Here is a 14,239-nt window from a genome sequence, read left to right as displayed (position 1 = left end):
ACCTTTCTCTTTTTCTTGTAATTCCAGTTTTGACATAAGCTTTATTGTGAACTTTGCCCCCCTTAAGCTTGGTGAAGAATCTGTTGAAGACAGGGGTAGGTGAGATGAATTAAACAAAGGATAATGAGGAAAGGTCAGGTTGAGAATGTATTGTGAAATACAAGTGCTGTTCTTTCCTACCATCACTACCTCACATCTTCTGAAATCTTTGTAGACTTAATAGACCGTTAGTATTAGTAGACTAATAGTCTTTCAGAGATGAGAGAATGTGCTGTATCTCAGTTTTCATTTAGGATTTTGGTGTAAGGCCGTGAATCAGGGACTACATTGGAAGCTTTTTCTGTCTTTTTCTTGTGGATTTTATAAATAATCAGTATACTGACAGCACCAGTTAGTGGTAAAAAAAAAAAAATAGACGTTGCTTATTAGTGAACAAAGCTTCTGAAGGTAACAGTCAACACATGTGATCTTTAATTATAATTCCAGGTGCTTAATCTGTACACCTTGCGACATTAGGTGTCTTAACACAAGGGAATCTTTTTTGAAACTCATTCATAAGTGCGGAAAGATGCATGTACATTGATGCTTACATGAGTAATGTATTTTTGAAGTCAGTCTTTCTGTCCACATAATGGAAACTTTTTGCAGAACACAAATTAATGTGCTGCATAAATAGACCTGATTATAGTGCAGCTGCTAATGGGTGTTCAGTCCATGGGATAAGACTAGAACTAGACCCATGTCCCCGTGTTTGTAGTGTTGTCCCTGTTTTGTAGTGTCAGCATTAAGCGTTCACTCCATGCATTCACAGCTACCGTGCTGCACCTGCTTACTAACACAGAACTTTGCTCTCCTCCATCTTCAAAAGCTTCCTGTTTAAGTACTAAAATGTTGCTGAAGATCCTGTTGACTTTTGGTAAGGCTTAAGCTCCCTTAGAAACCCAGAGTGCTTTAGAAAATAAATCTTTGGCTCTTACAGTGGCCTTTGTACAAAAGTATTGTGCCTTACAGGAATAACTGCTGAAGTTTCAGAAACTTCAGCTCTCCTGTGCTCTCGGCCTTACTGTGGACAAACCGCTTTGCAGGTTATTTTAGTCTAAGTAATAAGTCATACGGCATTTTAGTTGGTAGAACTGCAGCAGCCGTGCTCACTGTGGCTAAAGTTGGGTAGAGGCTAAAGAATTCATTAGTGCTGAATCTCGCAGAATGGAGCAAAACTTTTAAAAGTTTAGTCAGACCCACTTGATTCAGTCTTCTTGGTGCAAGCTTTTCTTTGTCTTTTTTCTTTGTCATTAGGGGTAGTGCCACATCTGGAGTAGCCTAAAAGTGTGCTGTGGTCTCAAGGGAGATAGTGAGGTGTGTTGTCAAGGGTTTTGTCATAGAGCTGTAAATTTGTCTTCTAGTGTTCCCTGTTCAACCTGCAACACCCTCCTACATGAATATGGTGGTGGAGACAGTCCGTATCTGAGTCAGAATTGGTTGCTAGTTACTGCTTTTAGTGTATACACCAACCTGGCTGAAGGCCTATTGTACTCTTAATATCTAGTTAGCGTATGTCCCTCCCAGACCCCTTCAATGGCATATGTAAATAAAAAACGCTTTGGCGTTTCAGACAAGGCAGTTGGAAGAGTCTTCAGTAAGAATGAAGTGAGAATTCAAGTTAAAATCCTGGTTTTGTGCTGTTCTTTAAAAATAAAATGGCATGTTTTGCAGCCATGAACATACGCACCGCCAGATTGCCACAGGTTTTGTGCTTCTAGTTTGAAATACACTGTGCATGTGTTACTATTTATTTAATCTGAAACATTGAAATCAACACTTAAATGGCGTTGTATCTTGTCCTGCAGCTACTCTCAAAGGCACTCAGGATGAATTAAACAAGAAAGCACTTCAGACTTTGGAGAGGTGAGTAGGAATCTTGTGAATACTTGCATTGTGTAGTTCTTTGGATGAATTCAGGATAATTTTTTTAATGTTTTCTTTTCTTCTGTGTAAGGCTTCCTTGCCTGAAAGTTTAAAAAAGGTTCAATATATTTCAGCAAGTCAGTCAAAACCATTCCTGTGATGGCTAAATGCAGTGCTTATTTGATTGAATGTCCAAGATAAGAGTACCTGTTCTGCCACTAGAGAGAAATCGCCTTAGCCCCAAATCAGCTGCAATGAGATCTAAAGTGCTGGGAAATGCAGCTTCCTCACATATGCCAGCAGGCAAATGTGGAAAGCTAGTTTTCTCTCTGTTCCCGTGTGAAGCAGGCTTAAATGTGTTTCCCTCATGGTAGGAAAGTACCTTCACCACTAGGGTGTAGGCTGCTGCGGGGAGACTTGGCATCAGTGCATTTTGCAGGGAGGGGATGATTGTTGTCCTAAGGAGTGTTTACATGAGCTGTTGTATGAAAAAGGTCTGTGGAGCCAGTGGTACAAAGCACTGATGACTCGCCTGTTCTTCACCACTGTATTTTGTAGGAGAGTCTAATCCAATGGCCCTGCCCTCTAAGTGTGTGAATTGAACTCCTCTGGAACTACAGTCCACTACTTTTTTGTCATTTCTGTTATGGTAGAGAGGTGATGTGTGAGCTTCCTGATGCGTTACAGCTGAGTTACATCACCCAAAATATGCTAAGTGGGCAGTTGACGTTGTAGATATAGATGCTTACAGACTTTGGGTGGCAACTAAATGGAAGCTTATGTGGTCTGAGTCTCGATCTGAAGTATCTAATTCTCAGTTTGGAGTGGTCACAAGTACATTACAAAAGTGAAGAAAATTTGACGTTTCTGTTATCTAAGAGTATAGATGTAGCAAGTTGAACGTGTTACTGGATCTTAGCTCTTTTTCTGATGGTGGGCAAGGAGTAATCCAGAATGTTTGTCTCGCCCTGGGTTTGCAGTGGTTGCAGTAGTAAGCAGAAGCCACAGATATAATTTTGGATATTTACCCTATGGAGATCTGAAAGATAAAAATTTAAAAAGCCATTTATTCAGTCGCTTTTTAGGTCAGGAGTATACTAAGTGCTTTCGTTCCTGGATTCCAATGTAGTAATTTCACTACTGCCCAATTTTGATGTAATTGCAGTGCTTTTAAACTGCATTTATTTTTGTTCTTTGACCTTTCCCACTGGCTGTAGCTTGTTTTCATGGTATCTTAACTGTAGCTAGGAAGCAGACAGACTTCTAGCCAAATATTAGGTACTCAAAATTCAGCCAACAGGGGTGTTGTGATAGTAATCTGATTACTATTTTCTTCCTAAATGCCTAAACTTGGTTTCTTTTTTTCTCTCTTGTTCTTTCGCCTGTTTTTAAAGTAAATGTATGATCTCTCAGGCCATGGTTTGGCCTGTAGCCATCTTTATAAGTGGCCCTTTTCACTGGAATATTGGTTCAAATATTTTTCTAGTAACTTTTGAGGAAACTGAACAGTAAAGAACAAACCTTTGTTTCTGTGCAAAAGCACTGTTAATCTCTTCTCCCATACAGCCATGTGAACTTTTCCTTGTTATTTGTTGTTGGAGAGGCTACTGAAGCTTTCACAAGAGCTGCTTGCTAAAGAGGTGGCTCACCCTGCTCCAGCAGCTTAGGGCAAACATGGATTGTATCTTATGGAGTCGTCTTCTTGTTTGGTTTTGCGAGGTTTTTTGTTTTGTTTTTGTTGTTGGGGGTTTTATTTGCTTTTTGTTGTTTTTTTTTTTTAAGGTAGGGTAAGAAAATAGTGACTTGCCTGTACTAATTGTATCTTGATGTCTTTGGCACTGCTTCAGAACCCTTGAGTGCTGCTTTGACTTGCAGAGTTACAGGATGGATTCAGTCAATTTAGTTCTAGAGATATTAGTTACAAAAGTCAGCTCCAACAGCTTCTTGCTGGCAGCCCAAGATGGCATTTGAAAGGTGGCTGCCATTAAAATGGTGTGTGGGTTGTGTTCTGAAGTAATTATTTTATTTTTGTTTATTTATTTGTTTATTATTAGCAAATGAATAGTTTTGGAAGGGTTTTTAACTACTAGCCTTATCGGCCTGTAGTTTCTCCCTCAAAAGGACATTAATGATGCTCGATTTGGGCAGGGCAATGCAGGTGCAGACTTCCCTGGTGTCCTGGAATGCAGCCTGGAAAGAGGTCAGAAATGTCAGTTGGTCTTCCTCATCTCTCCCATGTGAAATGACTTCCCTGAGCTGTAGAGCTAGGAGGGAGCTCTGGGGGTCAGTGAGGGGATAATCCTGTGGTCTCTGGGGTGGCTACCAGAGTGGCATGAGCTAGTGCTCCACATTGTTTCTAGGTTAGGTCCCCAAAATACTGTCTTCACATTGCCTTGGTTAATGACTTCTCCATAGCCTGGCAAGCTCAGGCTGTACTTTCATGCTTAGCATAGTCTGAGAGGGATTGTTCTGCCCTGGTTGTCCATTGCTGTTCCGTGCCTTCCACAAGCCTGTGTGAAGGGCCTCTGCAACTTGCTCTGGAGTTACTGCAACCTTCGCTAGCCAAGGGATCAAAACAGTGCACAGTGTTGCCTGTGGTGGACTATAAAGTGATATCCAAGAGGGCCAAGCTTGAGAAATGAAGGCCTTGATTTTGGTCCAGGCTCAGCTCCTGACATCAGATCCTCATTCCACTCTCATTGTCTTCCCGTTCCAAATTAGGAGCCTACTGTCAATGATTAGACTAGAAGCTGCAGGGTTAAAGATTGTTTTTGTGTGTTTGAGAACTAGCTCACGTCATAGGCTCCTGATCTTTACTCTTCTACATGCTCATAGTCACAATAATAACAGAAAAAATTATTACTTTTTCCGTGCTAACCTAACCCTCTCCTATTGTTTGAAAAGTGGCAATATAGGAACAAGTTGAACAACTATCTCCCTCATGTAGGTTACATAAAATAATGCTTTTAAGGAGTTCATCGTGAGTTCAGAGCTACTTTCTCCATATAAGTTATCCAAGTTCCAAAACTTTAAGTGGTATTTAATGAAGGAGCATGTAAATTGTATAACATCCTGGCAGTTGTCTCTCTCATACTTGTTCCTGTGAGCCCGGCTTAGCCAGACCAGCATTGATCTGCATTTTGTCTTGTTTTGGTGTGCTCCCCTGTTACAGGACTAATTTTCTGAAAGAGGGGACTGGGTTTTGTTCTGTGCTTGTGTGTAACTCATGGTGAAGGACATCTACAAAGTGTAATCTAACAGTCATTTTTCTTTTTGCATTGTGTGGTCATCCTTAAAGAGCACGTGACTTGGCCCCAGAAGACCACCAAATCATCCTCTACCTCTCCCTGCAGCTGGCCCTTGTCAGACAGGTATGTGCAATCATCGGCAACCACTGAGTCATGAGAAGGTGTGAGAAGGACAGTCCACCCGAACAAGACACAGACTTGCTAAACAAGGTCCCTCCCTTCCTGTGTTGTAATTGATAACAATCAGAATATGTTCTTGTAAGAAAGTTTTATATTATTATTTTTTAAATAGTAATTCTGTAGCACATGGGATGAACTTCCCTAGGTCATGTATTCAGTTCTAACTCCTGAGCACTCTTGTTCCTACTCGGACCAACTTTGTCCATGTGGGGTGAGTGAGGTGTGTTTATTCCTGTTCCCTGGGTATCATACTGTGTCCTGCTGCAGGCCGCTCCAAAGGCTCTCTGATTACTGCACGGTTCTGTATCACGCCAGATCACTTGCTCTCTGCCCTGGGGACTGGTTTATTCCATACTTGGGCACATTTGGTGTTAGAGTTTGACGGGTGCTGGAGCTCTGCAGCGAGTGGGATTAGTTGGCATTTGAATGCTGCTGCAGGTGTTAACTCGTAAAAATTAAGCTGATCGAAAATACACTGCACACTGCCTTTCAGAATAAAAAAAACTAATACAGAACACATTTGGTCTGTGCTTTACTTTCCTGTCCCTTCTTTTTACAATCAGGATGTGTTTTGTTTCTCTGTCCCTTCTGTTTAAAAGCCAAAAGCTTTATTGGAGTAGCCCCTCTGTTTTAAAAGCTTCTGTAGTAAGATTTGAAATTTCATCATCATAGTTCCCTTCTTTGGCAGGCTTTCTGCTTGCTGCACTTTTATCTTAGTCCATACTAGAGTCAAACAGTTGGATCCTTCTTACTTTTCTGGGATCATTAGGGGAGCTGTGTGTTCATTAGGTTAAACTAATTGTTCCAAGAGATCACACTCTTGATAATGTCACTTCTGTAACTCTTTCATAATGACAGCAGTGTGTTGTGAGGAAGCCTGCAATAAGAAAGGCTAATTAAAATAGCTTATTTAACTTTCTTATCTGCCTACTAATTGCTTTATGATGCAGTTTGCTCAGTCTTTCATTAAAAAATATCCAGCTACCCTTCTTTCTTTCCCAGCTTTTGCCTCTTAGGGGTGTTGTCTGATCTGCTGCCTCTACTGTTTCTTGCCATGAGTAAAAGCATTACAGCTTTTCAGCTGTTATCCTTAAAAATACAATTAAGACTTCTGTGGTCATTGGTTCTTTGTTGTTTTCACTGTTACTAGTGCACTGCATTTTAACTCATTACCCTTTCTTTTTCTCCAGTTGTAGCCTGTCTTTACAGTGTTGTTTCATAGATCTCATTTCATCATTTCCTTTCCCTCCTGTTCTTCCCTGTCTCTTGTCCTCATGTTCACTTTTTCTTTTGTCTACCTCACCTGTGTATTTTCATCCTTGATGAAAGTCACCCCTGCTGCCATAGATGTGTGATCTAAGTGTGTTTTGTAGTGTCAGCCTGACCCCTGCAATGCTGCTCCTGCTCTTCTCCATCTAGTGAGATATAAATCTTTAACGCGGGCTTGGAGAGAGAGGAGATACCTGAGACATCTTTATTTTTAGACTGCTGTAAAATATCCTAGTCTTCTTTTGCCAGTTTACTTGATGAGAAACATTCGGTAATGCATTTTTAATATCCTTAATTATTTAAAGTATCTAATATATTCTCTTTCTGATTAACTGAAAGATAAATTATACCTTTTTTTTTTTTTTTTTGATAGATTGTGTTAACTCTTGAATGTCACGGTTAGGGCTTTTATCACGCCACACTACAGTACCAAAAAATCAGGCCATTCCTACACAGTAGGTTATAATATAATACCTCGGTGTTATTCTCAACAAATTGGTCTTTTTGTTTCCCTAGTTGAGGTCAATAAATGAGGTAACCTTACCCAACACTGAAAAACCTAGGTATCAGCTTGTATAGCTAAGAGGAGAGCGTTCTCATGGAACAAAGGAAGAGCAAGGCAGCTGCCAGGTGAAGTTGAAGTGATTCATCTTCCTTGGAAAACTCTGTAAAATATTTCCAAGAATGCCTGTCTGTGTCAGCACTGGGCAAAGGCAAGGGGAAATGGAAAAGCATAAGCTTCACTCTGACGTAGAATAGGGACCTGACAAGAAGAGCAATGGTTAGAAAAGGTTTTCATAGAGTTGGCAATTGAAAACCACCAGCAGCTGAAATGTAAGATGATGATGATGAGCTTTCTGCTTGTGTTTCTGTGTGTGCGGCTTTGTGTCTTAAAGACCACTGGCATCACTGGGAAAGCTCCAGTGACTCCCAGAGCATAACATAACTCTACGTTAGCCCCACAGCATTTGGGAGTGGATTTTTCAGAAAAATACAGAGTAAAATACCTTCTTCTTTAAGGAATGTCTCAATCTAGTTTTCCTCCAAAGTTGAAGTGCCACGAGGCCAAGGTCAGTATTTGCTGTGGTGGTTATCTCCACCTGTAGCGCCTGGCTGGCAGCTGGCCGAGCCAATTGACAAATGAGACTTGTAACTCTCAACTCCCGGCAGCTGGTTCAGCTGCTTCTCCTGTTTCTGTGGTAACAGCATTTGGATTAGCAAAAACGAGGTAGAACGAACGTTTTAAAGCTCACTGATTTTAATGCCTTGCCTTGTTTTTTAGCAAGCCAGTTTCTATGGAAATGACTCGAGACAGTCAGTGCTGTTCTTAATTTTAAGTGCTGGTTCCCTTCTCGGTTTGGGTGGTGGTGGTGTTTTTGACCTTGAATGCCATCAATGCAATCAGTATTGGATACATAAAAACAACATATGGAGGTTTTTAATAGTTGATTTGGTTTGACCTTTTTTTGCATGAAAATAGGAAGGGAAAGACGGCCAGGGGCCAGCAGCTGAGAATTAGAGGTCTCGTTTATCAATTTCATCTGTAGGCTGCTAACAGACCTGAAGTTTCAAGTGGCAATATCAAAAAAAACACCTACTACCTCCCAGAGTGTCTGGATGTAAAAATAAGATAAACATCAGTTAAGACGTCAGAAAAAATATTTCAGCTCTTTTCTCCACAGTGTTTATTGTGGTTCCAAGAAGGCAAGACAGCTGTCTTTTCTTTGCCCCAGGAAGGGAACTCTGTTTTAGTAGGTATCGAGGCGCTTCTTTCAGCAGCTGCTGAATGTGAGTAATTATGGTCTGTGTTTCTCCCAGACCAGCTATGGCCTCCTCTGCTGAAAAGCAACATGCTGCTTTAGTGTTTAGGTCCTGGCCTAAATTTTTGTGGTTATTAAAACCAGCTTGTAGTAAGAATTAAATAATAACTTAACTCACAGGCACGTTCACGCCTGCTTTCCTGAAGTTGGTGGACTGTGACAAGTCTGTTTTCAATGAAAGCTCTTGCTAGTCAATAAAGCTTCCTCCTTTCTATAATCCTCGTGCTATAAAAAGAGATGGAGAGGATAGTTTTAATGGTTAATTAACTGTAACTCACAACTGATGTGAAATGAGATCCTGTTTCATTTACCATTCTAAATATGCAAGTACATTCTACTGTTTGGAATTAGTTTTAGCACTCATACTGTTTTCATTTTTATACCGACAGTTGTAACATCACAGCATTGTCTTTAAGGAAGCAGATAGCATTATTGAAATAAATCTTATTATATAAGAGGCAGCCTCAACAATCCATATTGTGGCACTGTTTTGATGGTGCTGGAAGATGCTGTCTCTGGCTTATTGCAGTATCTTTGCTTCCTAAGCATTGTGATCTGAATATACCTGTGTGCCGTGCAGAACATGTGTGTTACATTTACTAAAAGAAAGATGAATCGGAGAAAGGTAGCATCTTCTAATTGCAGGCCCTGCTCAGACTTGCAGTCCAGCTGACATAAGATGACTTTAAAGTACAGCACTCATAGGAAATTTAAACTGGCAGCCTACCTCTGATACAACACCGAAGTTTCAGGGTGCCATCTGGGCTTCCATCTTTCTCATATTACATAGTTACTTAAATAAATAAGCTGTGGCATCTTGTCAATAGATTGATGATCTCTGCTTTTCAAAAGGCTTTTGTGTTGACTGCTGCTAAATATCTTACTTGTATTGTTTTACGAATTTATTTTGTATTTCGTTGCACCTGGTGTGTTGCAAGTTGCCTTGTATAGTGATTACATATAAAAAAAATAGTCTCTTCCTATTATTGAAGAGTATTTTTTCTTATCCATGTTTTGTCCACTGTTTCTAATTATGCAGCAGTACTGTGTACTAGACTCAGTTGGTATGTTCACGTGCGCATAAGGTCAAGTATTCTTACAGTTATGAAGTCCCTCAGTAAAGACACTAGTTGCAGGTATTATTCTTTGTCTGATTCATACAAGCAAATTAGGATCACCTTGCCGAGTCTTTGAATACAGCCATAGAATAGCTGAGTTTGGAGGGGAACTCTAGAGATTACCCACTACAATCCCTGCTAAAAGCAGGGTCACCTGGAACAGGTCGCTCAAAGCCACCTCCAGTTGTTTGATTTATAGATTTTACTTCTTCCTGGAGGTGTTCAAGGCCAGGTTGGATGGGACCTTGGGCAGCCTGCTTTAGTCGGATGTCTCTGCCCATGGCAGGGAAGTTGGAACTAGATGATCTTTAAGGTCTCTTCCAACCCTAACTATTCTATGATTCTAATTTTCCCCAAACATAGAATTTCGTTATGACTACTTGTGCAGGTCTGAGACAGAAAAATAGAAAAAGTAAGAGTTGGTTTTAGTCCTGAGTATGAAGAGAGTCTTGATAGCAGCTTTGTTTTAGCAAGTCAAATTTATGTCTTTGATATATCCACTGAAGAACTTCATGGACAAGCAGATCTGGGCCCACCACAGTTGCATGCCTGTTGTCCTGGTTCCAGTTTGTCTTGTTGTTGGTGGTGATTTCTGCATTCTAAGAAAACATGTTCTAGTAAGCTGCTGAGGGAGCATAGGTGATTTAAGCCAATGTGTTTACCTTTGCAGTAGTCTGTAGTAACACAGGTGGTTAAAGTAGTTCTACTGACAGTCAGTGATTAGTTAAAGCTGAGCACTCAGTCATATATCTCAGCCTGAATATAGGCCAGGACATTCAGTAGTTTTGAAGCTGTGGGCCAGATGTCAGTGTAGAGTTAAATCTGTTGAGCAGTCACGCTGATCTCTAGATTTTGCATGGAGTGACCCGTTATAGAGTAGTTAAATACATCGGCTTACAAGTGGGCAGTAAGAGCAACATGTCATTTGGACATTAAGATGATATTGTCCCGTGAACAGAATATGTACTAAGCTTCCTTAAGTATACCTGGGATCTAAATAATCAGCAACCTCTGACGTAACTTCATGCAATGTAATTGTTGCTTTCCTTGGTTATGTTCTACCTGTTTTCCCAAGTGATCTGTGGAGGCAGTGAGAATTTGACACTGGTGGTATGCCAAGGCAGGAGAACGTCTGCAGAGCTCTGCTAGGTGGGAATTTCTTGTAGCAAAAAAGAAGGAACTGTGTTCTCTGTCCCTTAAGAGAAGGAGAGGGAAGGCATAAATGAGGAAAAGAAATTTATACATTTCTCTGTTTTGTTTACTGCAGGCTTCCAGTTCCAAATGCAGATGTGGAATAATTGAAGTTGTTTAACACTTAAATAATAAACTTAATAATTTTAAGTTTTAAGTTGTAACAGTGATTTCAGACACTAGAAAGAAATTCCTCCATATAAATGTTCCAGGTAGCCAAAGGAAAGAAAGTCTACTAAGAAGTTCTCTTTTGAACAGATAGCCTAAAATAGGGTATTGGATCACAAAGAACATGTAATATACTTGCATTTATTATAGATGTATTTTGCCAAGTGAGATTTGATTCTGATGACACGCTGCTGCTGTGAGTGTCGGGAAGGCTCTTTACATCTCTGCTTGCAAAGATATTTCTTTTTCTGACAGCATTTTGAATCTTGACTCTTTTGCCCTTGAACATTCAAGATTAGTTTTTATGGTTTTGATCCAAATCATGAAAAGCCTTGTACAGCAGTCACAAGAGACAAAATGCAGCAGAGCTGTGTGATGTTCTGACCTAGGTGAAGAGCTAGCCACCCATCCTAGAAAATGGAGTTGAGAACTGGCCCACAGTGGATCTGTTTACAACATAGAAGTACCTTGCTGCAGTAGGAGGGGTTGATTGGATCAGGTCTGCTGCTCCTGTTTGTAAGCAGGTGATTTAGCAATGCTGCAGACCCCTTTCTCTAGAATGTAGTTTTTTTGTGAGCAGTGTTTTTTTTTGTCAGTTTTGGCAAGCTGTTCGGTTATTAGAAGTGTTTCTCACAGGTGCCTAAGTAGGTTTACTTCAGAATTTCTAATGACAGTGTTTGTTCTTCCTTTGGGGATATAATGTAGGACTGAAGGAAAAATGTGTTCTCTTTTTATTTCTACCTCTTCTCCCAGATTTCCAGTGCTATAGAACATCTTCAAGAGGCACTGCAACTATGCAAAGATGACATGAATTCACTTCATCTACTGGCCCTCCTCTTTTCGGCTCAGAAGCACTATCAGCATGCACTGGATGTTATCAACATGGCCGTTGTTGAATACCCAGAAAGCTTTAGGTAAGAGTGACTGCATACTGATACAGACAGTCAGGAATGTTCTGCTCACTAGCTCTGTTGTTTCCAGTTATACACAAGGAGCCTGTTAAATCAGGTGTGCTACTGGCATATCACTCTTCTCCTGGGTGTACTGTGAAGCTTAGATATGTGAGGCTCCACTTATTCTTTTGATTTTCTGTATTCATAGTCTTTTTGTTTTTAAAGCTAATCCTTGTGCTTGTTTGCTATTCCAGTATTTGTCTTTCTGTGTTGTGCTGATGATGTTTTCTCCTGTGTATCTCCCTGTACTTTTTTTATGCCACTTTAGAGGTGGAGAAATGAGTGTGAGACAATTATGATGATGTCTGTATCAAATAATTTTATAGTTGGTAAACTTCTCAGTTAAAGACAAACAAATTCTTCATGTGTTGGTCATTCTTTTTAATGCTCATATATGATACAATTTGCTGCAGTAGTACTGCTGGGGAAAAAGATCAGTTGAAAATCACAAGCTGTGATAATGTATAGCTGAGGGAATGGTTTGGCTGCCCAGGAGCAGGTTTGAACCAGCACAGACTTCTTGGAGCCAGAGGTTTCCACTGTTGTGTGTTTGACTCAGTCCTTCATCCATCCAAGGAAGATAAATTGAATTCCTTGCGATTTACTGTCATGACCTTTCAAAACAATGACTTTGTCTGTTCTGTGCAAAAATTAAAGCTACTGTAATACGTTCTGGTGACACATACGAGCTGAATTTCTAAGCAAATGCAGAAAATCTTGGTTTTTTGCTGGGAGACCAAGTTTCATTTCAAATTGCCTATATTTAACTGATGGTTTACACCCATGCAATATTGTTTTTACACAGTCTGCTTTCTCAGCAGAGGGAAAGAGTGGCTTCCATGTGTGTAGTCCAGCAGCTGAGTGGGATATTGTCTAAACCAGAGCAAAAAAAGTCACAACTGAGATTGAGGCTATATAAATGGGATCTTGAATGCTTTAGGATCTTTTAGAACTATGGTGCTATATCAGCGAATAATGCCTTTCATTGTAAAGATTATGTTCCCATTTAAAATAGGTCTGCTGTCTGTGTTTTTGAGGTTACTTACTCTGTGCATCTGAGGAGCTAAGTCTGTCAGTGCATGTCTTTGAGAACAAAGTGAAAATTAGTAATGGAAAAGCTCTTAAAATGATGCCAGCATCTCTTCAGAGTGTGAACATGGGTATGGTTGAAACAGGAAGTATTCTAGTGGCTGCTAAATTGTGTTTGTGGTTTGAAAATAATAAGCATAATAAAAAAATCTCGTGTTCTACAAGGGTCACATCATACAATCAAAGGTCAGGAGTTCATTGAGGACTTCAAACACTCACAGATAGATAAGACAGAGGTGGAAGAGGAAGAAGAATTCTGTGGTTTATGTGAGGAACCAAGAAGTCCATCAAGTCCTGGATCTTTCCTCCATCACTTGCTGATAATTTTTATTTCAGAGGAGGACAAACTAAAGAAAACATGGTGTACAAAGTAGCTTGTAAGGCTGCTAGGTAGGGTCCGTTGTGCTCTCTAATAAACTGATTCCTCTAAAACAGGGAAGAATATTGTGTCCTGTGCTTCTATGAGTGCCAGTCTTCGTGTGTGGAAGGACCTTGCAAGGAATAGCAGAACTGGTTGTTTCTGGAGGAAATGATTAATTTTGTAGTGAAAGCCGGAGGTTTGTGCTTATTCCTAGACACAGACTTGCTAGTGTGCTCTTGGAAGAACCCCTGTTTGCTCCCTGCATGAACTGTTGGCATTGAGACTCATTTACAGGTACACAGGAATGCAGGAACAGGGGCTGGCTTCTTGCCTCTGTTGCTATGACTAGCCTGTCTCGACGTGGGTCTTTCTCTAAACAATCCAGCAAGTAACTCATGAGTGAGGGAATGCAGAATTCCATTCTTGGAGTTACAAGACAGGAAAAATATCTTGGTTTTTTTAATTTCTGAAGAAAATTAAGAACAGGTATCCAATGAGGTGGGGGATCCAAGAAGAGTAACAGAGTAGACCTATAGTTTGTATGAAATCTGAAACTGTTCCGGAAGTCTAAAGTACAGTTTGCGCTAGGAGGGTTTTACTGCTCTGTAAAACCCCTTTGAAGAGAGAAAGACTTGATACTACTGTGTATCTCCAGTTGTTATTGCCTTATAGAAAAAATGTAGTACATTTTAGTACTGCACGTAATGACTACAGGTTACTTCATGTAAATAGTATATGCAAGTTCAACTGCATGATTGTAAATCTGTGTTTAAAAGTGGTTGATTATTTTTCTCGATTCACATGATCCAGGCAACTGTGTAATGTGGTGCCTGGGGGCTTCCTTCCTAATGGCAGCTCTCTTTGGAAGCACAGCTTGATGGCATAGATCAAGAAAAGAAGGTGAAAGCTGCAGTGGGACTCTGTAGATGGCAAAACT

The 14,239-nt window shown here is 40.2% G+C and overlaps 1 protein-coding gene across 6 annotated transcripts in view; it reads left to right on the top strand.

Moving 5' to 3' along the window:
• Window positions 1–14,239, top strand: part of TTC7A (tetratricopeptide repeat domain 7A) — a 175,536-nt gene that overhangs the window by 69,860 nt on the left and 91,437 nt on the right. For all 6 annotated transcript variants that reach the window (XM_054064061.1, XM_054064060.1, XM_054064062.1 and 3 more), the window contains 3 exons: window positions 1,848–1,905; window positions 5,204–5,276; window positions 11,653–11,813. In XM_054064061.1, coding sequence (XP_053920036.1) covers window positions 1,848–1,905; window positions 5,204–5,276; window positions 11,653–11,813 — 292 coding nt within the window. The remainder of the gene's footprint in view (window positions 1–1,847; window positions 1,906–5,203; window positions 5,277–11,652; window positions 11,814–14,239) is intronic.

This window comes from Cuculus canorus, chromosome 3, assembly GCF_017976375.1.
Source record: "Cuculus canorus isolate bCucCan1 chromosome 3, bCucCan1.pri, whole genome shotgun sequence".
Classification (NCBI taxonomy): Eukaryota; Metazoa; Chordata; class Aves; order Cuculiformes; family Cuculidae; genus Cuculus; species Cuculus canorus.
This window is presented reverse-complemented; position numbering and strand designations above follow the sequence as displayed.